The sequence below is a fragment of the Blennius ocellaris genome (assembly GCF_963422515.1).
Source record: "Blennius ocellaris genome assembly, chromosome: 18".
In the NCBI taxonomy this organism is placed as follows: Eukaryota; Metazoa; Chordata; class Actinopteri; order Blenniiformes; family Blenniidae; genus Blennius; species Blennius ocellaris.
The window spans coordinates 23,864,320-23,889,266 of NC_137667.1; the positions used below are offsets into that span (position 1 = coordinate 23,864,320).

At 41.7% G+C, this 24,947-nt stretch overlaps 1 protein-coding gene across 1 annotated transcript in view; it reads left to right on the top strand.

Moving 5' to 3' along the window:
- myt1la (myelin transcription factor 1-like, a) overlaps nt 1-21,655 on the top strand; it is a gene marked incomplete at its 3' end in the record, with an annotated part of 95,416 nt that extends 73,761 nt beyond the window's left edge. The window contains exons 13-23 of the mRNA XM_080514300.1: nt 1,135-1,359; nt 9,165-9,289; nt 9,870-9,938; nt 11,639-11,701; nt 11,784-11,867; nt 14,265-14,486; nt 15,864-15,955; nt 16,053-16,156; nt 16,982-17,125; nt 19,852-19,914; nt 21,515-21,655. Coding sequence (XP_080370426.1) covers nt 1,135-1,359; nt 9,165-9,289; nt 9,870-9,938; nt 11,639-11,701; nt 11,784-11,867; nt 14,265-14,486; nt 15,864-15,955; nt 16,053-16,156; nt 16,982-17,125; nt 19,852-19,914; nt 21,515-21,655 — 1,332 coding nt within the window. The remainder of the gene's footprint in view (nt 1-1,134; nt 1,360-9,164; nt 9,290-9,869; nt 9,939-11,638; nt 11,702-11,783; nt 11,868-14,264; nt 14,487-15,863; nt 15,956-16,052; nt 16,157-16,981; nt 17,126-19,851; nt 19,915-21,514) is intronic.
- Nucleotides 21,656-24,947: the final 3,292 nt, after the last annotated feature.

Sequence of the window (24,947 nt, forward strand, 5' to 3'; positions counted from 1 at the left end):
TTTTCTCACAGTGTTTTCCAATGCAAAAAAAGGTCAGAACTTGGTGACACTACCTGAAAATGCTCAAGACATCACTATACACTACTTGTACAGCCTTTTGAAAACTACAGTAAAGTTGCACATTGCTGTAGTTCGGGGAGTGAGTGAGAACAAGACACTGAATACATGAGTTTCACATTTCTACTGTGTATGCTCTTTGCAATTCTACAGCATTGTACAAAAGAAAAATACACGACAGTCACTTATTTAGAACAAACTTACTGTAAGAAACACCCTTTTGGTAGAGCTGTGCACAAATGAACAAATGAGTGAACAACACAGTATTACAGTACATATTGTACTGTAACTGAACACAGGTAAATCATTGTGGCACATCCAGACGTTCTTGTCTGCCTGGCCACATATTTTCATCGACCTCACAACGGATATCATCTCTTGCAATGCAGCGAGGAAAGTGTCTCCTGGAGAGGCGAATCCACCCTCTGCATGACTCTGCTGTGATGTCGTCACATGCTGCATCCATGGCTGCAAGCAGGGACATTTGTACATGTGGACATTGGTCATAAACCTTCCACCTCCAGGCAGAACAAAACTCCTCTATCGGATTGAGGAAATGGGAGTAGGGAGGGAGATATTCAACCAGCATCCTGCCATGTGCTGCAGACCACTGTCTGACCAGATGTGACTGGTGAAAACTGACATTATCCCACAAAACAACATACTTGTTGAGTTGGCCATCACCCCTCTCCTTCCCAGGGACTATGTCCCTGTAAAGACGACAGCTTTGTCTAAAAAAGTCAACAAATGTTGTACTACTATGGACCAAGAAGGGGGGGATTTGATAAATAGTTTTATTGGGAACGACTATTCAGCATTCATAAGTATAGTTCATTTGAACTGACATGACAAATGATAATGTTAAAAAACAGTCCAAAAGTATTTGCAATTTGTTCACAGGAAGGAGAAATTGCTACTATGATATGCACAAATGACTAATTGTTGTGAAGGTTGAACTGGTAGTTATGAGAATGTTTATTTTGATCTGAGAATAGCACCAAAGCGACTGAGAAAAACTGCATTAGTTGAATGAGTGGTTTCAGTATGTCTCTCTCTCTCTCTCTCTCTTTCTGTCAGAGTCCGGTGAATGACCTGGACGACAGCGGCCCGGTGGACATGGCCGGTCAGCCCGGTGGGCTGGAGGGCAGCGGGACGGTGTTGACCCCCCTGCAGCCCATGTCACCCCAGCGGCAGGCTCTGCTGAGCAGCCGCTGCTACCAGCTGAGCGACACCGACTGCTGGGAGCTTCCTGTAGACTACAACAAGATCAAACAGCTGGGCGACGAGCAGGAACACAAAGAGGTAACGGGAAGGCCCGCGGCAGTCACACAGCTCCATCAGCACCAACATAAAGACGAGTCAGCAGTTACAACAGTTCAGGAGAAGAAATCTATGGCGAATCCCCTAATTTCAATAAAGTAATTTACTTACATTTTAATTGAATGAGATCACTGGAGCTCATTACAGTGTGCATTTAAAAGGAATGACAATGAAAAGGAATTACATCAAAAGTAGATTTTACTGTAGCAACTGCTAAAATGAACATCCATCCATCCATCCATCCTTCCATCCATCCATCCATGCATCCATCCTTCCATCTTTCCAGCCATCATTCCATCCATCCATCATCCTACCATCCTTCCATCCATCCATCCATCTATGTAAGTAAGTAAAGTTTATTTATATAGTGCTTTTCACAGATAAAAATCACAAAGTGCTGGACAAGGTATGGGTGCATCCACCCATCCATCAATCCATCCATCTACACATTCGACCTTCCATCCATCCATCCACACATCCATCCTTCCATGCATCTATACATCCATCACACATCCTTCTGTCCATCCAATCATCCATCCATTCATCCATCCATCCATCCTTCCATCCATAGTCACTAACACTCTGTGTATCGTCTATCAGTCAGAGTCGTCTTAGACATGTTAGGCCCCGCCCACACCAGCCAAAACCATCTTTTTTTCCCAGAGGTTCTCAAAAAACATTCCGTCCACATGTCACTATGAACACGGCTCAACACGAGGCTTCGGGGCTGTAGTACACATGCCAGGGCTTTAAGCTTGCTGTGACTCACCAAACCTACCAAAAATGCAGACGAAGACATGGAACACATAGACATTTGGAAGTAGACTCCTGTTAATAGATTTCTATATATATAGATCTATGCTCCTCCTCCTGCTAGCATCATTAGCTTCTGCAGCGCCACCTGGAGCTTGTAGTTCGCCATTGTTGTGCTCAGTGACGATCTGCTCAATGCCCATGACATTTCCATGCACATGTCATAAACCATGAGCGGTGGTACGTCAACCAGCTTCACTAATGTTTTCATCAGAAACCACGGGGAAGGTCTGCAGCTGTTTGTAGAGACTGGAGAGTCTCTGAGGGAGGCTCTGTACGTCTCCTGTCCTTAAAGCTACCCTACAGTTTGAATCAGGAGTCTCTGCAGGAGGCTCTGTACGTCTCCTGTCCTTAAAGCTACCCTACAGTTTGAATCAGGAGTCTCTGCAGGAGGCTCTGTACGTCTCCTGTCCTTAAAGCTACCCTACAGTTTGAATCAGGAGTCTCTGCAGGAGGCTCTGTACGTCTCCTGTCCTTAAAGCTACCCTACAGTTTGAATCAGGAGTCTCTACAGGAGGCTCTGTACGTCTCCTGTCCTTAAAGCTACCCTACAGTTTGAATCAGGAGTCTCTGCAGGAGGCTCTGTACGTCTCCTGTCCTTAAAGCTACCCTACAGTTTGAATCAGGAGTCTCTGCAGGAGGCTCTGTACGTCTCCTGTCCTTAAAGCTACCCTACAGTTTGAATCAGGAGTCTCTGCAGGAGGCTCTGTACGTCTCCTGTCCTTAAAGCTACCCTACAGTTTGAATCAGGAGTCTCTACAGGAGGCTCTGTACGTCTCCTGTCCTTAAAGCTACCCTACAATTTGAATCAGGAGTCTAACTTGACCGATGTATCTGGGAAACGCTTGTGCTGCACACTCTGCTCTTACATTTTTGATTAAAAGCTTTAACCACTTGATTTAAGATATTTTCAGGCAGCCTGTCTACTAATCATGCAAAGTAAGGATAATTTGAAGCATGAAATTGAGATTTAGGGGAACCCAGAGCTTATATTAGTAGTGCGCACGTAGATTATAGGATGACTAGGGTTTATATTAAAGCGAGGCTTGTTCTGCGGTGCATAGCAGGAAATCACCACAAAAAAGTTGTGGACTTTTTTTCACCCATTGCGCGGGAGTGCATGTTGGTGGTTGGCATAATTTTTGCATCACTTTACATACGTAAGAGGGAATTTAGAGAGTTTGGAAGGGTTTTAATGCGAGAGCATCCACGAGTCCACCAACCCAAGGCATTTACAAATATGGATCGGAGTGATGGCGCTTGCCAAAATCGTACATCAGTGCAGGGTTTGTGTTGTTATTCCTCACCCCGGGTCACCATGCAGATCAATCCTGCACACAACTGAAGAAAAGCCACAGAAATCACCAAGCCTGACAGCTTTTTCAAGGAACAGCTGTTGTCACTGACTGGATTCCAAGTGAAAACGCATTGTTTTTGTGTTTTTGCGTTTAGATGATAGTGTTTTGAAAACTATAAATAACAACAATAATATGGAAACACGTGTATGTAACTACATACACATGTTGGGCCACAAGTGGGCGCTGTTGGTTGTTCATCTAATAAAACCACATGTGTGCAGAGAACAGTCTGCTATAAACAGTAAAAATGGGAGAACACAGACATTCTCGTGGACACACGACCAAGTTGGATTGTTATTACAGTGACCGTCAAAATAAAACCACCAAGTCCAGGAGACTATCAACTGGGAGTCATGACATCACGGAGGAAACATTGTTCTGACATCTTCTACTGAGCATGTGCAGAACTTCTAGTTACTACCAGGAATGGCTCAATATCACTTTTTCATATCAGATACCAATACTGCAGCCTTGAAATCGTCCGATACCAATCTGAAATCCGATCCAATTCTTTTTCTCCCTCTAAAAGTTGTTAATAATACGTGGATGTAATTTCCTTGATACTGACGTCTAAAAACATCACGTTCAATGTACAACAACAATTGTGGTCCCAAAAGAAAGAAAGAAAATATGTGAGCAGAACTGAAGTTACGTAACTGCTTTGGCTTTATTAAAACTTAAAAGTCACATCGCTTTTAACAGCATTTGCAAATACAACAGACCAGCTGCACTATTGAAATGTTTGAAATAAAATAAAAGTGCAACTTGGTGCAAATATTTAAATTAAATTAAATAATCCCAGTTTATAAACAGAAAAGTCACTTTATACCTCAATGACATTGCAAAGCTCCAATAAATAGTCATATGAATTAAGATAAAATAATAGCATCCCCACTAGAATAATGTAAGTAGACGCAGGTTGCACATGGCTTCTTAAGACACACAATCAAAACAAAAAACTCTTGGCTATGCATCTGAGGCCTGGACTATGAAGCCTGATAATATAATAATGATAAAACATATCCAGGATCTGTTTCCTGGGTTGACTCATAGAGATGTGATTGTGCATGATCCTGATCACCATTACTAGGAAGCTCACTCCCTCACTGCTGTTCTTTTAGTTTAGATTTTCCACCCAGTTGTTTTGAGGCTGAGTTTCTCTTGTGTGAGCTCTTGAAAGCCTCAGTGAGAGGATTTATTTTATTATGTCAAAAGATGGCTCTAAATTAACTTCTCATCTCCTCTCCGCTGCAACTCAGCGCTGAGCCCGTCCAGTTTTGCTGCCTCCCCTTGAGACACTCATTTTACAGATGTTGCACTCACCTGTTTAACTTTTCTCCTCCTTTAGCATAAAGTAATTCCACACGGCAGACATGACTGCAGCTCTGCATGCTTCTGTTCACGTGACACAAACACAGGCGCATGGTAACCATGGCGACAGCTCGTCTGTGTTACGGCATGTCACGCAAAGTGAAGTGGTTCGGATAGGACCATCCCTATTTACTACACCTCTATCCATCTATCTCCCTTTAGCCCGTTAGTGGCTAATGGTTTGCCACGAGCAACCACGATACAGGAGGACAGAAACCTCCCGTAGAGCAGAAGGGCAAAAGCTCGCTTGATCTTGACTTTCAGTATGAATACAGACCGTGAAAGCGGCGCCTCACCATCCTTCTGACTTTTTGGGTTTTAAGCAGGAGGCGTCAGAAAAGTGACCACAGGGAGAAGTGGCTTGTGGCGGCCAAGCGTTCATAGCGACGTGGCTTTTTGATCCTTCGATGTCGGCTCTTCCTCTCATTGTGAAGCAGAATTCACCAAGCGTTGGATTGTTCACCCACTAATAGGGAAGGTGAGCTGGTTAGACCGTCGTGGGACAGGTTAGTTTGACCCTACTGATGATGTGTTGTTGCAATAGTAATCCTAATATTACAACAGGGTTAGGGTTAGGGTTAGGGTTAGGGTTAGGGTTAGGGTTAGGGTTAGGGTTAGGGGAGCAGGATTACTATTGCAACAACACATCATCAGTAGGGTAAAACTAACCTGTCTCACGATGGTCTTCCGGGAGCGTTCACACCGGAACAAACGAAGCAGACTTTCCCTGAAACCAACTTTGTTCTAGACCAAACAGTGCTGATGTGAAACCAACCTTACAGTTAAAGACATTAGCACAACTTATACCGCTGAGATCTTGAGCATTTCCTTTCATTCTTAATCTAAGATGAATGATACACACATGCCTCAACTGCATGTTTTTAGATTGTAGTATGTAACTGGAGCACCTGGGGAAAACCCATGTCCGCACAGGAAGAGCATGCAAACTATGTACGGGGAGCCTCGTGAATCTGGACTGGAGCCATCCATGTTCTTGTCGCGAGAAAAGCTCAGTAACTACTACACACTCTGCAGACCGTCTGAGAATGACTGCAGTCAAGCCAGCCCGCCATGGCTGTCGGCTTTGGTCAAAGTTCAACTAAGCAGTATACTATTTCCGCCAGCTGATTTCAAAATAAAAGCTCCTATCACTTCACTTGGAATGGTTGTGAATTTCTAGAAAGTATTAATTATCCAAGCTAAAAGCCACTTATAAAAGATTTTCAGTTGATTTTAGTAGGGTCATTGCACCTCACAGCGATAGTAGACTATTCACTATATCACTGTCAGGTGGAATGACCCCAGGACAACTAGGAATTTTGGAGTTATTCCACCTCAAAATCAGGTGAAAAGATGTCATATTTGAATTTTCAAAGTTGTTTTATTTTGAAATGACACATCAGAAGTCCTTCAAACTCACTGAATGGTATCTGGGATGTTCTACTATCACTGTGAGGTGGAATGATCCCAGGACAACAAGGACTTTTGGAGTTATTCAACCTTAAAATAAGGTTTCCTATTGAATTTTCAAAGTAGTTTGAGTGAGTTAGTCATTTAAAGGACCCATATTTCGCTATATTTCATGTTTCACAGTCCATCCTATGCTCATGTGAGGATAATAATTTGGGTGACACAGTATAAAACACTCAAAACTTGTGAAATTATAGCTAATTCTTGGATTGAGGACATCACCTCTCATGAAACGGGTGGTTCTCAGCTCCTCCTCCTCCTCCACCCTCACGGAGACTGCAGCCCAGCTCACAGCCGCCTCCTCCACCCCCTCGGTGACGTAGCCAGCAGCTCACGCTGGTAGTTGTAGTAATGTACTTACAGATCTCGGTGCCTCGTTAGTCTTTTATTGTGGGAATAGCAGCAGGTTTCAAGATGAGCTTCTGAGTAAGTCCAGTTTCAAAGTACCGTAGTTCTGGAAGCTTCTTTGGTGAAGTGTCGCTCACAAACAAACATTCTTTGCGGAAAAGAAAAAAAGTCCAGCCACATTTGCCGCTGTGCTTCTTCTTTCAGCAAGACAAATAGTGTGGAACCATACTTGCACCCGAAAACACATTTTCTCCAAGTGGACATGATGGTGAAAACACATTTTCTCCAAGTGGACATGATGGTGAAAACAGTTCTGGACAGCAACAAAAACATCAGCGTTCAATGTGAAGCAGCGTAGACTGAGATAGCACGCTGAAAAGAGGCTGCGCTCCTTGGCACATTCGTGGGCGTGTCTTGTTTTGGTTTCTCCGCATGTCAATCTTCCTGGAGGCGGGGCTTCTCCAGCTCTGTGCCCCGTCAGCAAGGTGGTGCTGCGTCATCAAATTGAATCAACGTGTTGAGCTCCCCCACCAGTTAGAACAGAGAAAGATCGCCCTCAAACTCAAGCTTGAGGGAATCAATGAAAAAATAAAACACTTTAGGGATGTATATGAACCCCAAATAGCACTTTTGTGATGTTTAAAGCACAGAAAAGTCGATTTAGTATAATATGGGACCTTTAATCTACGGTACTTAAAATAAAAAATGTTTGGTTATATTCTAATTTACAAATAGATTTTTTTAAAATACAAAATCCTACTGTAAAAATACAAGTTTGACTTAATATTTTGAAAACAATAGTTTGATCCCATTGATACAATATTTGAATGATCCTTTAATAAGTCGATTTTTTTTTCAGCTTTAATACCTTTAGAGTTCAAAAAGATTCGTTTCGATGTGATATGAGCTTTTATTTTGAAATCCGTCCGCGGAAATAGTATGCTGCATCCTTGATTAATGACAAGCCACAAGGACGGCTCACTTGACTTCGTTTTTGAAACTGCGGGCTGGCTTGACCGCAGTTTAGAACTGCAACCAGTTCTATCCTCATTGTGCTTTTTTGTTGGAAGAAGATCTGCTGTCAGCAGTGATAGATCATAAAATAATAGAATAAAATGTTGAATACAATTCATTATTTGCATTTCTGAAGATTAAAAAGTCCGAAGGGGGATGACAAATAGTCCTGGCACAGGATAGCAGCTTTTCCTCATGATAAAGGAAGTTCTGCTCAAATTATCAACAATTCAGTATCGTGTGAAGAAACATAAAATAAGTTTGGTGAAACTACTTTATGTCTGAAGTTTATGAGTGGGAGTAAAAGTTTATAAAATATATATATATATATATATATATATATATATATATATTTATTATATATATTTTTTTTGTACAAGTCAAATTTCCAAAGTGCAGTTTGATGAATAATCCCGCTGCACGTTGTGGTTTCCAGCAGGCTCTCTGCGCCCTCGTGTGGTCAGCAGGGGCACTGCGCCTCGCTTCAGGAGTCTGGGCCCAGTGCATTAAAACCCTGAATCACCGCGTTAATACGCAAGTAAAACATGATAGATCATCTGCACGTTTTAAATCCTCACAGATCTGATAGCACACAGGACAACCCATGCAGCAAATTGCTACATTTGCCTGGTTGGATTTGGAGCACTGAAGTGAAAGGTTTTAATCAGGAGAGTAATTGCGTTTGTTAATGAAGCACGACATTGCAGAGGAGGCCGAAAGCCTGCAGCTCGGTGGCTGATGGGATTTTTTTTTCTCTCTCCCTCCCTTAACACAGTCCCAAACGATCTGAAGGAGGTGTGATCTGTGGACTGCAGAGCAGACTGCAGTGCCGCCGGAGAGAGAGCAGAAAAAATAAAAATGCTTTAGGTTCAGAGCGCCTGCAGAAGCAGTTTGAACTGGTTAACTGAAACTTCTCACTGAGGCACCCTCGGGCTGAGATAGAGAAACTTGTGAGGTCATTCGGGGTTGCAGACAGTAAAATGTTTCAGTGACGGCGCAGCGTGATGCAAACTGGGCAGTCTCAGGAAAATGAAAAGGCTTTTTGAAAACGTTCCAACTACTCCTCCCTGGAAACAGGGAGAAACACGACTTTTCTAAAATGCTGTATGAATTCCATGAGAGGTGGTAAAGCAACTACTGTATTTCCTAGAATATAAGTAGCATCTGTCAAAAAAAAGTGTCTTGAAAAGGAAACAAAGATCGATGTTTGGTGCCATGACCAGATGTAACTGCCTGGTTGGTAATGGTGGCCCAGCCCAGAATCAACCAGAGTATTCCTGCTGTAAGGCGACAACGTTCACCACTAATAAAGCTGTTACCAGCATTCTAATGCTGACTGAGTGACTGTGAATGAGGCAGCAGTGAGCTTGTAGTGACGTGTTGTAGTCTGTTTATTTCTCGTCCCTGCACCAGAGCGATGAGCTGGACCCTTTCCAGGACCTGCTGGACGAGCAGCGCTACCCGGCCGAGGTGACCATGCCCAGCCCCAAACACCACAAGTACCCGCCCTGCAAGGAGGGCAAGAAGGAGCTCCTCACGTAAGAATCAGTCACTTTACCTCACTTTACACTATTTGAAGAAAACTGCTGTTGAAATAGAAGCTCTGCAGCACACACTTTTAGTGGGCTGGAGTTACTACTGTTATTGTAGTAATCAGCTCAAAGTAGTGGCGTTACAACACACGACTTAAGAACACTATTGATACCCACCATCTAATCAAGTTTATCTGGGAGTGAAAATGAACGTTTGAGGCAAACTGGAAGAAATTCACTTAATCTATGACGCATTCTAAAGAGAGATTGCTTCTGTTTACATGATTATGTCATTATGTGCTGTGGGCAGGATGCACCAATACCACTTTGTATTGGAAGAGTTAGCACTAACCTTTAGCTACATGCTGGTACTGAATACCGACATGAGTACCTGTGCCACTCAGCCTAATTTACATGAAACGATGCGTGAAGGCTATGTATTACACATGGGTGTCAGCAAAACCTTTTCAACCATGTGAGAAACAACACAAAGACGTGGAAAAGCACATTGTGCACTGGTAGTCCATCAACCTGAAGACACATGGATCGTGGTGTCTGTCAGACTTGACCCGTGTTCCCCCTGCAGGTTGTCCAGCTGCCAGTTAGCTGACAAAAACATGCGCGGGATGATGACGTCCAACTCACAAGAACTCAGGTGAGTTCAAACAGAGGGAGCGTTCAGTCGGCTCTTTCCACACCTTTCACAGTGTTTCTCACTTTACTATCCTGACTTTGCTTCGTCTTTGGCTCAAACATGGAAAACCCACAGTGTATGAAGCACTCCTTGAGACCAACACTGTTTCAGGTTTCACTTCGAGACACATTTTTGGCTTATTGAATATAATTGAATTGAAAGTAACATCCTCACAGTGCTCTCATGGTTTTACTAGAAAATGTGATCATACGTAGGAATTTGGTAGTAAAATACTGTGGTTTTATTTTGGGTTTTAGTGCCTCATCACTATGAAACTTTGATATTTTCAAATGTGCAGCCATTCCTTGGTGACTGTCTGACTTTGAGCTTACTGTTTTATGGATAGCAAATGTTCTCGACCAGGACTGTCATTTCTGGCCTGTTTTTACACGACAACGAATACGTTTGTCGCGTTTGGGTCCCCGTTTACGCGACAGCGGGCTCGGATCCACTGCAACCCTCACTTTTCCATTCCGGCTGCCAAGGGGGAGGTTTTATTTCACGTTCATGACCCCCCCCCCCCCCCCCCCCCACCACCACCACCACCACCACCACCACCACCACAGAGACATTCAGAAGCTACGGAGCAATGTTACTGCACATGTGCATCGCCGTCGCGGTAAATAGTTTTCTGCTCATGCGTGTGTGACAAATCCGGTGGCCACTGCAGTAGCATGACTCCCAGTCTGTATGGTAGTTCTATAGATGAGATTCCTCATCAGTCCATCAGGTGCTCTCCATTTTGTCAATGTTTATACTGTATTGTTCTCTGCACACATGTATGTGTGGTTTCATTACAAAAACAAGCAACAGCACCCCCTCATGGCCCGGCAAGCTAACTACATGGTTGTCAATGTGTCTGCCACTGTCGTGTAAACGGACATCATTTTCAAAACGTTGTCATGGAAACAGGGCCTATGTTCAAGGGCCACGTTCATCCTGAGTGGGCCGGACCGGTAAACTAGGGCCATAATAACCCTTAAACTCAAACTCCGAGGTGTTTCGTTGTTGTGGTGCAGAGTATACATGATGAAAATGTCTATATTTTCACAAAAAACAAATAATTACCACTGAAAATAACTCCAATCTCAACATGAAGCCAGATTTAATGAAACCTGCTGCAAAATACAGTGAAATGTTCAGAAAATGTCTCCTCTTACTGTTGCATTCTGGGTGTTTTTATAAACTCCTTCTGACAGAGCGGCTCTGAGGCTAATGCTAGTTAGCTAGCTCTCATGGTCAAATCAGTGACATCTCAGCTCGCGTCTCAGTGTCGTGTTGCTACCCTGAGGAAATCTGTAAAAAAAATCTGTTTTGTTTGAAATTTCTACAACTTGCTTGGTGGTTTGAGTGGATTGGAGCCTCTTGCAGGTCAGTTTTGATCCACCGCGGATGTTTGACACCCCTGCTCCAGAACAAGGCTTGTGGATTTTTAACCGAAAATTATTCAAACGTCACTCATTAATAACCCTTGGTAATTCAAAGTTTATTTGTGACTCTGATTGTCTCAAAAATTAAAGAATATCCATTTGTGTCAAATAAAATTATCAAATTAACAAGTTATTTCACGCGTATTAAGACTTTTTGTGATCAGATAGTCCAGATCGAGTTCCAATGCACTTTTAAAAACGCGTCCGCTGGGTTCTCTGTTTGATCGTCAGGTGTCCGACGCCCGGCTGTGACGGATCCGGGCACATCACTGGAAACTACGCCTCCCACAGGAGGTAATGTGACATGACCCCAGGTCACAGCTGCCACACGCCACACAAATCAGGAGTTATTTAAGATCTCTCCTCTGTCCCGCAGCCTGTCCGGGTGTCCACGAGCCAAAAAAAGTGGCATCAAAATCCTTCACAGCAAAGAGGACAAGGACGACCAAGAGCCAATCAAGTAAGAGTCATCAGATTCTTTGTAGCCTCGATATAGAACCCTCAAAGTCACTGACAAAAATAAAACCCCAATTAAACCCAAGCAATCTCTGGTGTGCCATCACAACGCCACACTCTTAATTTGTTGGGCTAATTTAGCAAATTTAAGGCAAATTTTAATATTTGGACTAAACTATGATGTATTTGATCTTGACCCAAAGATGAGACTAAGAACTAGTTTACACGACGGGGCTCCAAGCCACTGAGAATGGAACTTCCTGAAAACACTGACCCCGTCTCTATGGCAAAGGGGAAAACACAATTGTAATATTGTTTTCTGTGCACTTGCGTGTGTGGTTTAATTGCAAAAACAAACAACAGCGTCCACTAGTGGCCCAATATGAAAACCACATCGTGTTCTTAATGTCGTATAAACGGAGACTGAGTTAGTTCTGAATTAATGAGCTTTGTTTCTGGAAGTTCTAATTACCTATGAGGACATGGCAGATCCAAATAAAAAAAATCACAAAAGTCCGCTGGAAGTTCAGTGTCTAACTGGGTTTTGATATAAACATATAAAACATTTTTTGGAACTTTAAAATTGATTTAAATGAGGCCCTGGTTTACGCAACAACATTTCAAATGAAAGCGTGTCGTTTTTGTGTTTTCATTTCAGAAACGTTTTGCATTTACATTGCAACATTTTTAAAACATTGTTCATTTACACGGAAATGGCAGACACACTGAAAACAATGTGGTTTTCATGTTGGGCCACTCGTGGCTGCTATTGGTTGTTTTTTGTAATGAAGCCACACATGCAGCAAAGAACAATATGAACGCTGGGAGAACACGGACATTCTAGTGGACAGATGATGAAGTTGGATTGTTATCACGTTGACTGTCAAAATAAAAGTACCAAGTCCAGGAGAATATGGACTGGGAGTCATGACACTCTGGAGGAAACTTTATTCTGATTGGTGGGGCAGCTGTGGCTTGGTTGGTAGAGCGGTTGTCTTGCTCTCAGAAGGTTGGAGGTTCAATTCTCCGTCTTCCCATTTCCACATTCTTGAGCAAGTCCATCCAATGGATGAACCGTCCTTCCTGGCAGCTGCTTTCATTGGAGTGTGTGAGAATGGATTAATGTGATCAACTGCTCAAGTCACATGGAGTCACGGCATTTTCAAAAAGTTATTTTCTTCCGTTGACATGGAGACGGAGTCGAAGATTTTTCAAAAAGTTGCATTTTCCACTGTTTCCATGGCTCCGAGCACTGTGACCATGTAAATGGAGCCACAAATCATAACGAAGGTTTCCCGTTTTGACTCAAAAACGAGGCCTAAAATTCACAACTTCTCTTCCTGATCTGATCCTGATTCCAAAGGGTACTGTCAGAAACGTGGTGTGTTCCTTCACTGTTGTTAAGTTGTGATGCTTACATCTAAAGAAACAAGAAACAAAACAAAAAAACTTTTTGATTCATTTTAAAGGTTAAAAATACAAATAGCAGTTGAGTCATTCACAATGTTTTAATTAATTGCCATCACTTCCACTACTTCTTAAAATATGTCTCCTTATATGAAGACATGTCTGTGACAGATTCGTCTCCTCTGTGTTGAAATGCCGCCAATGGACATTGGCCTTTCAAACTTTAGCAGAGGATATATTAGTAGTTGGTCCTGCTCTTCCCCTCCTGCTCCCTGCAGGCCCTGGACAGTAAAGGTTCGTGCTGGTGAGTGCCTGGCATTTGTGTTCGGGCTGAGGGGGCAATATTAAACCAATATCAACTTGTGGAATATCTAAAGTTCAGCCGGTGTCAGTCTGGAGCCAGCTGCCGCCGTCATTAATGGAGGAATCCTAATTAAGCATAAACCTGAGCTCGGCTCATCCTAATCAGCACAAATGTCACAGACAGAGGGCAGTTAGGAAGCACGAGGCAGAGGAAGGTGTCGTCTGCAGAACAGGGAATGTTGGCTCACTGTGAGAAGAGGAGGAGGAGGAGGAGGAGGAGGAAGGGGGGGGGGGACTCATGCTCCATTCCTCCTTTCAGCCTCAGTATCATGTACAGAGTTGCAAAAAGCTCTTACATCCTTTACTGGTGTAGACGAAAATGTAGACGTAAACGTACTAGTATGAGAAAAGACTTTGGTGAAAGTAAAACCAAAGTTTCAACTTGTCTTCCTCAGTATAAGGTCCAGGTTACACATTTTCAAGTTTGTCTCGCTAAAATCTGTTTTGCATTTAATTCTTTTGGTTGCATTGTCAGTCAAATAGATTAAACATATCATGGAGGGTTTTCTGTGATACGGTAGCAGGTTTTCACAAAATATCTGCAATCCTCCACAAAGGTTCATTCAGCGTTGTGAGGACGCTCAGATGTGGAGAAGCAGACTGAGTTTAGGACTCTGTCCTTGTCTCTCAGGTGTCCGGTCCCTGGGTGTGACGGACAGGGTCATGTGACGGGAAAGTACGCCTCTCATCGCAGCGCGTCGGGCTGCCCCCTGGCGGCGAAGAGGCAGAAGGACAGCTATGTCAACGGCTCACAGTTCGTCTGGAAGTCCGGCAAGACGGATGGCATGACCTGCCCGACCCCAGGCTGCGATGGCTCGGGACACGTCAGCGGGAGCTTCCTCACCCATCGGAGGTCGGACATCTTTTCCTCAATGTTTTTTTCTCCAAAACAGACAACAAACAAAACAAAAACACACGAGTTCTGATCTAAACCCCGGGGTTCAATTCCGGCCTCGAGGGCCGCTGACCTGCATGTTTTTTTTTCTTTTTTTTTATCAATGTATTGTATTTACAAGAATGTTAAACATATAAAACACAAACAAACAACACCAACAAAAAATAAAATAATAAAAAAATAAATATAAACTAAAAATTTAACATTTTGATGTAGGCTGCTTTATTTGATCTGGTATAGCGGGGGGGGGGGGGGGGGGGGGGGATCGCTATACCAGATCAAATAAAGCAGCCTACATCAAAATGCACATTGGTATCAAACATTTGGTATTTAGAGTACAGACGTTGTGTAAGTTATGCAAATGTGTCAGCAAACACACTTTCAAAGTAAACAATAAATGTCAGCCATTGATCGTAAAATGTTTTTCCCAATCCTTTCAGTGTACCTGATCTTTTTGAGGTGAATGTGACCCACAACCTCTTTGAGCCAATGGCTGCATGTCGGCGGACATGAATCCTTCCATTTAAACAGGATTAGTTTCGAGCTAGCAACAAACAAAAAGCAATCCTGTTTGTCTGATCTTTCGACCAGTGCAACAGTGAACAACCTTAAACTGAACCACTGCATGTCTCAGTGAGATTGAAGAAGAATGAACATTCCCTATGGCCTTTTGCCAAACTGAGTTCGATGTGCTTTCCTTCAAGTCAATTTCCCATTTCCGCTTAAGATCATTCAAATTGGTCCCATGATATGACATCAGCAAGGTATAGATCCTACGTAAAACCTTTCTAGCGTCTCTCTGGCAGTTCAAGAGTTTGTCCACCAGTGACCGAGGGGGACATAAATAGAAACAAGTCAGAATTAGCCCTAACACAATGTCTTCATTGCAGATATCAAAAAAAGTGTGACTTGGGAATATTGAAGATTTCAACCAACTGTTCAAAGGAATAGAAACTATTGTCTATATACAAATTAAACAAAGAATGTTAAGTCGTTCCCATCCCAGATATTAAAAACCTCATTGGTCACTGAGGGGATGAACATGTGATTTTTGGAAATAGGTGCTGTAACGAGTGACTTTGTAAACTTGAAAGAGTGCTGATGACGTCAACATTAAATTGAGGGGTGTTGAAGCTGGGAGACATTCAAAACGTGAAGGACATTGGCCCTCGATTCCTTGTTGTGACGATCTGGATCCAAACCAATAACCGAGGATGAAAACGTCACTTTATGTCATCCTACTTTATCCTCCACAGTTTTCTATAAATCCAGGAGCTTTGATGTGACATTAGACGCAGCCAAGTGATTCCACATGCTCTTTTTGTTTCCCGACAGTCTTTCCGGTTGTCCCCGTGCCACCTCAGCCATGAAGAAAGCCCGGATGAGCGGTGTGGAGATGTTGACAATCAAGCAAAGAGCAAGCAAAGGTCAGAAAAGTATTTCATCTATTTAATATTCTGTAAGTCTTCAATGGACCAAGGGACGTTTTCATTGTAATCTTGACACCCGATGTTTGTGTTCTAGGCATTGAAAATGATGAAGAAATCAAACATCTGGATGAAGAAATCAAAGATCTGAATGAGTCTAACAATCAAGTGGAGTCAGACATGATCAAGCTGAGGACACAAGTAAGACGATGGGATGCTTCCTGTGACGAGCAAAACAAGTGGCTGAGCGGTGAAATCGGCTTAAAGCAGGTTTAGAAACAAACAAAACATGTTTAGAAACTCTTCTGCCCTGAACATAACTCAGTCAAAGTGTTTCACCTTGATAAGGTCCGTGGGCCAAAGCCGGCCAGTCTGGTCCAACACCCAAGATAATGGTAAACATTTCAAACAAAACATAGATTATTTAGCAAATTCCTTCAGAGTAGCAACACAACACTGAGAGTCGAGCTGAGATATCATTGATGGTGACATAAAAGATAACAAAGCAGCATTAGCTTTAAAGACGTGCTGTCGGGGAGTTTGTAAAAACACCCTGAATGCAACAACTGCAGGAGAAGTTTTTTTGGACATTTCACAGTACTTTGTAACATTAAAATTGGATTTATGTTGAGATTGTAGTCATTTATAGCACTAATTGTTTATATTTTTTAAAATATAGACATTGTCATTATGTATTCTCTGCATCACAACAAAGAAAACACTTTTGAAAAGTATATCCAGTAATTTAAAGGTATATGTGACACTGTGAAACAAGACTGTTTGTGGCCCCTGAACTAAAAGGTGTTTGATAACACTGACCTAAAAGTTTGCTCTCGACTACTGATTATTGAAGTCATGACAAAATATAGACACGAACTCTTCTAAATACAATACAAGCTGGACAGCCAATTGTCTCAAACACATCCAACATATTTAAAAGTCGATTTACACAAATGAAAACTAAGCAGTATGGAGTTGTATGTTGTAAAAAATAGAACCCATGAACTAGTTTCTCGGGTGCTCCAGATTACCACCATGGAGACGAACCTGAAGTCCATCGAGGAGGAGAACAAGGTGATCGAGCAGCAGAACGACTCGCTGCTGCATGAGCTGGCCAACCTCAGCCAGTCGCTCATCAACAGCTTAGCCAACATCCAGCTTCCACACATGGTAAGAGGCAGCTGCTCCGCCGGGACATCTTCCGGAACACTCTTCCATCTGTGATGGCTTTAAACTGAGGCTGGCAGAGCTACCATATGGCTGTCTAAAGACCATTCTGACGACCAGGCACTTTGCACCTGGGATTCATCTTTGGAACCTTTTTTTCCAAACAATGTTCAGGAACATCAATTCTTTAATTATAAAATATGAAATAACATTGTTTGGTTCTTTTTTAATGCTTTGGCCAAAACAGGCAGTATTCAATAGTGCTAGCATTGCTAACAGTAGACACACTGGGCCTACACATGTTTGGAAGTGTTTGCAGGCACCTCACCAGGTGATGGGAAAAGTTTCTATATACAAGCAAGGAAAGAAAGATGCTTCGCCCCTTTGTCCTGTTATGAGGCCAATACGTCGTAAATCGCATTAAGATCACTTCATCACCCAGCCTGATTTAAAGTCACGACTGTACATTTATGCTCTGTTTACAACACAACATTCTCAAGTGAAAACACAAAAAGTTCGTAGCATTTCGGGTTCCATTTACATGACAACGACCCCCAAGGTGGAGCTTTTTCAAAACACTCCCACTTCGTCTCCATGGAAATGGTGGTAAACACAAATTTATGTGGAGAGCTGTGACTCCGTCTCAGTGAAAACAAGAAGAAAATGCAACTTTTCAAAAGCATGAAAGTTTACATGTAAACCCGGGAATTCGCAACTTTTCAAAAATGCTCCAACTTCATCCCAATGGCAGCAGAGGAAATTGCAACTTTTCAGAAGCGCTCTGACTCCATCTGTGTAAACGACGCTACTTTTTGAGAAAACTCCATCTCCGCCAAGTCATGGCCCAAAATGCATCGTTTTCAAAACGTTGCTGTGCAAACTAAACTTTTTTTTTAACGATAATGCAGAAACTTTGTGTTTTCACTGAAAGGTTGTGGTGTAAACTGGGCTTTAGAACCGTGTGGCTCAAAGTATTCCGCTCACAACTGGTAGAAACAAGTGGTAAAGTTGCAGGATGTTTTTTTTTCTCGAAGGTCTCAACAGGTTTTGAAACAGAGGTGTCAAACTATGAAATATGACAAAATGATCCATACATTTCATAAAATAATGGAATCTGATAGAAAAATGTCAGATTTCACCTCTCATGTATATCTAAAGAAGCTTGATGTTCCTATTTGAATGCAATGTGTTTTTCACTGTTTCAAACACTTCAGCTTCTTTATGTGTAGCAACACTCAGGTTTTTCCTTCATCTGCTTCTTTCTGTTCGCCACCTTCTTCTTTTTATCGTCCCGGCAGTTCATGCTGTGCTTTACAACCAACGCCTCACATGCAGGTTTTCACACGAGAAAACAGCTTTATTGAATTAATTGATGTTTCTTTCTTTATGCCTGGGCTTGTGAGTGAAGTGCTCATGACTGTTTTTGACGTCACGTTGTCTCAGTGTTGGAAGAAGGATAATCTCTCTCAGTGCCGTAGCAACCCAGAGTTACTCCTCAATAACTGGAATCCTTCCTTTTAATGAGGTGAAATATTTCCAGTCACATTGTAAGAAAAAAAAAAAAAAGTCCGTCTTAACGAGGATTTCGGCTCCACGCTTTAAAAATCTTGTTACCGAGAACATTTTAAGATTTTTTTTTTTTTTAGCTTTTTTTACACTGCAGAATGTCTTTTACTGGTTCAGATCTTTAAGTTTAATGTGCCCAACATTCAGCCATAACATTATGACCACCTATTTATTAATGTGTGACTCCACTAGACCACTGAAGGTGAGCGAGCAGCAGATCCTTCATGTCATCCCTCTGTTTCACAGGCTGGTCAGAACATCCCATTATTGTGCTATAGGATTGAGATATGGGAAACCTTGAACCACTTTAGTTTGTGGCACGGAGCAATGGGGGAACATTACCAGGATGCAGGATTATGCCACACGGCCGTCAAACATCAGGCCTGGAGGCGAGAGGCTCCAACCACACCAAACCTCCAAGCAAATGTTTTTAACAAATTCCTTTAGAATAACTGACCCAACGCGACCTGAGCTGAGATATCAGTGATGCAGCAATGACTTTTAGCAAATTAGTGGTAGCCTCAAAACTGTGCTTTCAGGGGGAGTTTATAAAAAACACCAAGAATGCAACAGCGAAGGAGGAGTTTTCTGGACATTTCACTGTATTTTCCACCTTTTCATTAAAATTGGCATAATGTTGTATCTATAGTCATTTTCCGTTGTAATTGTTTGATTATGTGAAATTATAGATATTCTCATCACATACACTCTGCAAAGTAAACAAAGAAGAACTTTAAAGTTTAAATCTACAGGTTATCATGGCTCTATGTTATCAGTCCGGCCCACACAGGATGAAACTAGGCTGAACTAAAATGTGTTTGACCTGGTCAACGATGTAACGTCCACATTGAAGGCGGCGCCCAACAGTTACCAAGGTGTCACACAAATGACTGTGATGGGTGTCTTTCAAATAGTTTCTCACAACTGTCTAATCTTGTGATTAGACAGTGATTTTTCCCCCCACAGACTTTAAAAGTTTCCCAATTCCCAAGTTGAAACGTTGAGCTGCAGTGTGAACAGAGCCAGACGGAAGTAACCTCGCTAAGACGGACACGCCGGGTGTGTTTATTGTTATTTTTGTGTTCCCTCCTCGGTGTAGCTTATGCAGTGTTGTGACGGCCGCGGTGTGGCTAATAGACTTCTCTGTACACCCTCTCCCGTAGAGACCACTGCCACAGAAAGAGGCTCCAGTAAAGCATAACTGCTGTTTACAGATGCCTCCCAGAGTAAGAGATCCATTTATCCTTTATCCAATTATCCTTCTCTTCTGCACTGTCTCACCCTCCTCCCTCTCCCTCGTATAACTCCTTTAGCTCACTGCGGCACATCACTGCTACCCATTTATACTGCAGTATGCAACTCGGGCACAATGAGAAATACAATAGCTATAACTAACCGAGCCTTGGACAGCAAAAAAAACAAAAACAAATTCAGTTTTCAAATATGAGTCAAAATCGCATTAAAAAATGACTCATCATTTATTCCCATGAGTGTTTCTATCAGGCCCACAGAAAAGAGGAAGTGTTGCCCACATAGAGGGCAGATTTCCACTTTATATTTCAGTATTGGAGACAAGTGACGATATAATGTTAAGAAAACTCTTGATGATGACATTTCTGCCGATCAAATGTGTTACCAACAACCTTTATGACTGGCACACTAAAGCCTATTGTGTGAAGTTTTGAGAAATCTTAGAGCAGTTCTTTGTATTTTGAAGAAAACCATCTAAAAACACAAACAAGTTAAAGACACTGGGCCTGGAATCGTACCCTGAGGCAGGCCTTGTTTACAAACAACTACCATAACAATACTTCTTTCACTGGCATTATAAATAGTAGGGATTGGTCATGGTTGATTGTTGCTAAATTATCTGATTTTAGAGGTTGATTTCTTGGAAAACTGGTCTAAGTGACAAAAACGAGTAAAAACTAACTGGGCTTATAAGTGGGATGCCACATGTACCAACAATTTGGCCTAAATAACAGTTTGTTGTGCAAAATCATCAGGGTTTTTTTTAAAGAAAAATGTGTACAACTCACACAAACCGTAAGGGAGTCCCTGTGTGCAAACAAATCAACATTATTACCACTGACACTGTCTAGTCTCGGCATTCCTCATAATCCTTATTTGAAAAATCATTTGATATTTAGAGGAAAACTGCTCTAAACAATATGAATAAACTTGAAGTTACCGGACCTGAAGTGAACTCTGAGGGGTGCCAAACGTACAAACAAACCTTGCCCATGAAAATAACACTTCATTAAATTCTAGATGTTGGTTTTGGTGCCAAACTCACAAGATTTTAGAGGAAAATATGAATAAAGTAAAGCAAAGCAGGCCTAAAACTGAACCCTGAGGGACACTTGAGTAGATACAACTCAACACATTTCTAATTAAAGTCAAAAGTCACATTTAAAAACAGCTGAAGTTGAACCAGATGAGTGTTTCCGAAGCCAACGCTGGTCTTTGTCTGAGTAATGTTTGAACAATTTGAATCCCTGTTCAGCTGAGATGAATTTCCAGTTTTGTCTTTTCCATCTGCCCATTGCCGCCCCATTAGTTTGTGTCCATGTGCTCAACATTAACACTCCATTGAACAACCAGCTAACCATCCTTTTCCTGGTTTTTGCATGTTTCAGTTACATTCTTAAACCACAGACTTCAGAAAGATATTTCAAGTTTGCTCAAAAAAGGGATGTTTGCAAGTCAGTCTGTGAGTTTTTCCTGATGGTGTCTCCCCATACCTTCCCTGCTGCACACCTGTTTCCTCCAAATCAGACAATCCAACCTGCCTCACTGTGTCTTCGTGGCTTTTTCCCCTCACAGGAGCCAATGAACGAACAGAACTTTGACACTTATGTAAGTACGCTGACAGACATGTACACCCACCAGGACCAGTACCAGAGCCCGGAGAACAAAGCACTGCTGGAGAACATCAAACAAGCCGTGCAGGGCATCCAAGTCTGATCCCTTCGCCGAGGTTCAAATAACAAATGCAAAGCAAAAACAACAGGAAAAAAAAAAAGTCTAAACGAGGGGGAATGGGTTGTTCTTTGCTGCTGTAATCTACAATAGTTCTTTTATTTCTTCTGCGTTAATGCTTTCGATTCCATGGGTATCTCTCTTCTTTTATAAAAAATTATGTTGATTGTTGTTGCCTTGCGTTAAAAAAAAAAAATTACTAATGTTTTAAAGAAACATTCACGTTTTGTACATTTTCATATGACCTAATATAATGTGATGTACTGTTTATAGCTGCTAATGTATGCACATTTTAGTGTATATGTGTGTAAACATGGCACTAAATGTGAGGAACGCTGTGTCTGGGTGGTTATGTCTCTGTTGCTACAATGCTCTGTGGCTTTAAATCCTAAAGTGCTGGAAAGTTTGTTTATGTCCCTTTTAATGGTTCCACTCGTGCATTTGTGGGATGACTAGCAGAGTATGACGAGCCGGCCAAACGCTCTCTCCCAATAGCAAACAGCAATACTGAGTCTGGAAACAAACTGTCGGCGTTCCCTGCTGCTAACTTTAAATAGCACAAAGGAAATTGGTATGGATGTTAGGTTGTTACTGCAGTGACCGTCAACTAAAACGATCAGTCATCTTTGGTTTGGATGACTCTAAATCTTTGTCCTTTGTTGCATTATGAGACTGGTTCAAGGATGTCCGTTGTCATGGTAACCAAAGACAACCTGCGCTAAAATTCAGACAGTGTCAGACATTCGGGGCGATGGTGATGCTGCTGACATTTCTGACACTTACATGCAATGAGTTCTTTGGAAAATGAAACATATAACAGTAAATGCTAACGTAAAACGTTCAAATGCTAACAAGTGTTTATTTAAAGCTCCTTTTGTGAAATTGTCATTCCAGGTCGGTCTCTCTTTCTGAGCCATGATCCATGTTCTCCTCCTTCCAATATTTTGGGGATTTTTCTCCAAACATAAATACCACAATGTTCATGTTCATGTTCAGGACGTGTTATTTTGGGGTTTTGACTTAACGGGGAAGAGTTATTGAGTTGCTTGGCCAAAGTTCCATTACTGCAACATCGTCAGCTCTGCTGCTCATCCCACAAATGCATTTCTCTTCCAAAATGTGGCACAATTCAAACAGGAACTAAACAGGCGTTGTTTCCTACAGTTTCAGATTTCATGCCAGGAGGCATCGTGACAACACAAAAATAACCAACCAAAGAAGAATTTTCTCACTTTTTGTGCTATATTTATTTGTTTGTTTGTTTGTTTATTTATTTACTTTTAATTTATTTATCGTAAGCTTGAATCATTTTCTTTTTTCAATGCGATTTACATACATCAAAAAATAAATAAACTAAAGCTGGGTGTCACGGGTTTAAAAGGGAGCAGAGCGGCGAGGAGGAACCACTTCTGAGAGGATTTTCTCACAAGCTGTTTTTTTTTTAAATTTTCACTTTACTTTGATATTACTGTACATTTTTAGCTTAAGAAATGTAAAAAAAATACGAGAAGAGCCAACGCTGTCAGCAAGAAGATTTCAAACATCACGACACGGAAACTTTCTGGTGCAAATCCCCTCATCGTCTCCCCCCCCCCCCCCCCCCCCCTCCCCTTACGGAGTTGTTTCGTCTCGAACTTGTCCTGTCCACCTTTTCTCTGTTCACGCGAAGAGATGTGGAAAAGACCAATGGCTCCAGAAAAAAAAAAAAACATAGGAGACAATCTGCCATTGTGAGTTTATTTTTAAATCATCAACCTCTCGACGAGCTAATAGAACAACGTGTCAGCAATATTGGTATGATAAGATTAAATCGTTTGTTTAGATATGGGATGCAATCTATATGAATAAAATGTTTGGGTATATGCAATTTCTTATGAATTCAACAAGCAAAGAGCTGATAGATCTTTTTACTAACTATAAATGTATTGCGTTTTTGTATAAACCTTTTACTACAATCATGTTTTAGGAATCTGACACGGGTGAAAGGACTTTGGTTCTGTCATGTTGGACTTTGCACAGGGACACCTTTGTTTCCATGTTTTGATGTTTTTATTATCGATTAAGAGGCAATTAGAAGGCAAAACGATCTGTAGATACATCGTTTTCTTTTTCTTTTTTTCTAAAGGCTGACGGCTCCACTGGACTTACAGGGTCAAACGTCCCCATTCTTCATTGTATATTGCACTCGTTACGTAGAAGAAGAAAAACAAAATGAAAAAATGTCTCTCCAATCATGTATCTTATTGTATGAGCCACAGTGGGACGACATGACGACCGCACACCGCTTCTGTCTTTTGGTTTTTTCCTTTTTCTTTCTTTTTCAAGAGTAATTATCTTTGTTATTGAAAAGATGAATGAAAACTCAAGCCAGCGGTTTGTAATGTGACGTCTGTGCACTGAATTTTACCAACGGAATATTTGATCTGAATCGGCCTTACGGTGGCGTCGGGACGGGGTGGAATCACTGCGCTGGTGGGGGAACAATTTCTGAGCACCGTCGATCATGCATGCACTTTATTGGAGTATGTTCAAGTATTATTACGTGGTAAACAAAGCAAAAACTGTACAGCGAGTTTGTGGAAACTGTGACTTTGACAAGACTTTTTGCTGGTGATGCTTTTTGGAGAGAAAATTGGAGCAAAGTTGATTTGATACCTGAAGGAAAACTCCCCCTGCTGACTCCCTGTCCGACTCACTGAGGCCTCGTTACACACCACTTCAAATGAAAAGTTCTCATTTCTGCATTTTAGTTTCAGAAAGGTTTTACGTTGGCAAAAGTTGGCACTGTCCGTGGTTTTTCTCATGAAACCACACGCACTCATGCAAGCAGAGAAAAATACACAGACAGTGCCAACTTTTGCCAATGCAAAGTGTTTTCAAAAACTTGCCTTTTCTCCCATTTACACGGAGACTGATTCACAACATTTTCGAAAAGTTATGTTTTCCTCAGTTTCTGCAGAGACAGTCAGAGTGTTTCCTAAAACTTAGAATTTCATCTGATTCCACGGCAAATAAGTCAGATCGTTTTCCAAAAGTTCAGTCTTCCCTGCATTTCCATGGTGACAGAGTATTTTTGAAAACCTTGGGAGCTGTTTTCGAAAAGTTGCATGTAAACATTTTCACCATTCACACAACAGAAATGTTGCATTTTCACTAGAAAATGTTGCGTAAACGCGGCCTGAACCTAAACCCTGAATCACAACGACAAACAGTTGTTATCTTTTACTTAACTTCTTTACTAAATTGGCATAAAGTGGATTGTTACACAAGCTAAGTA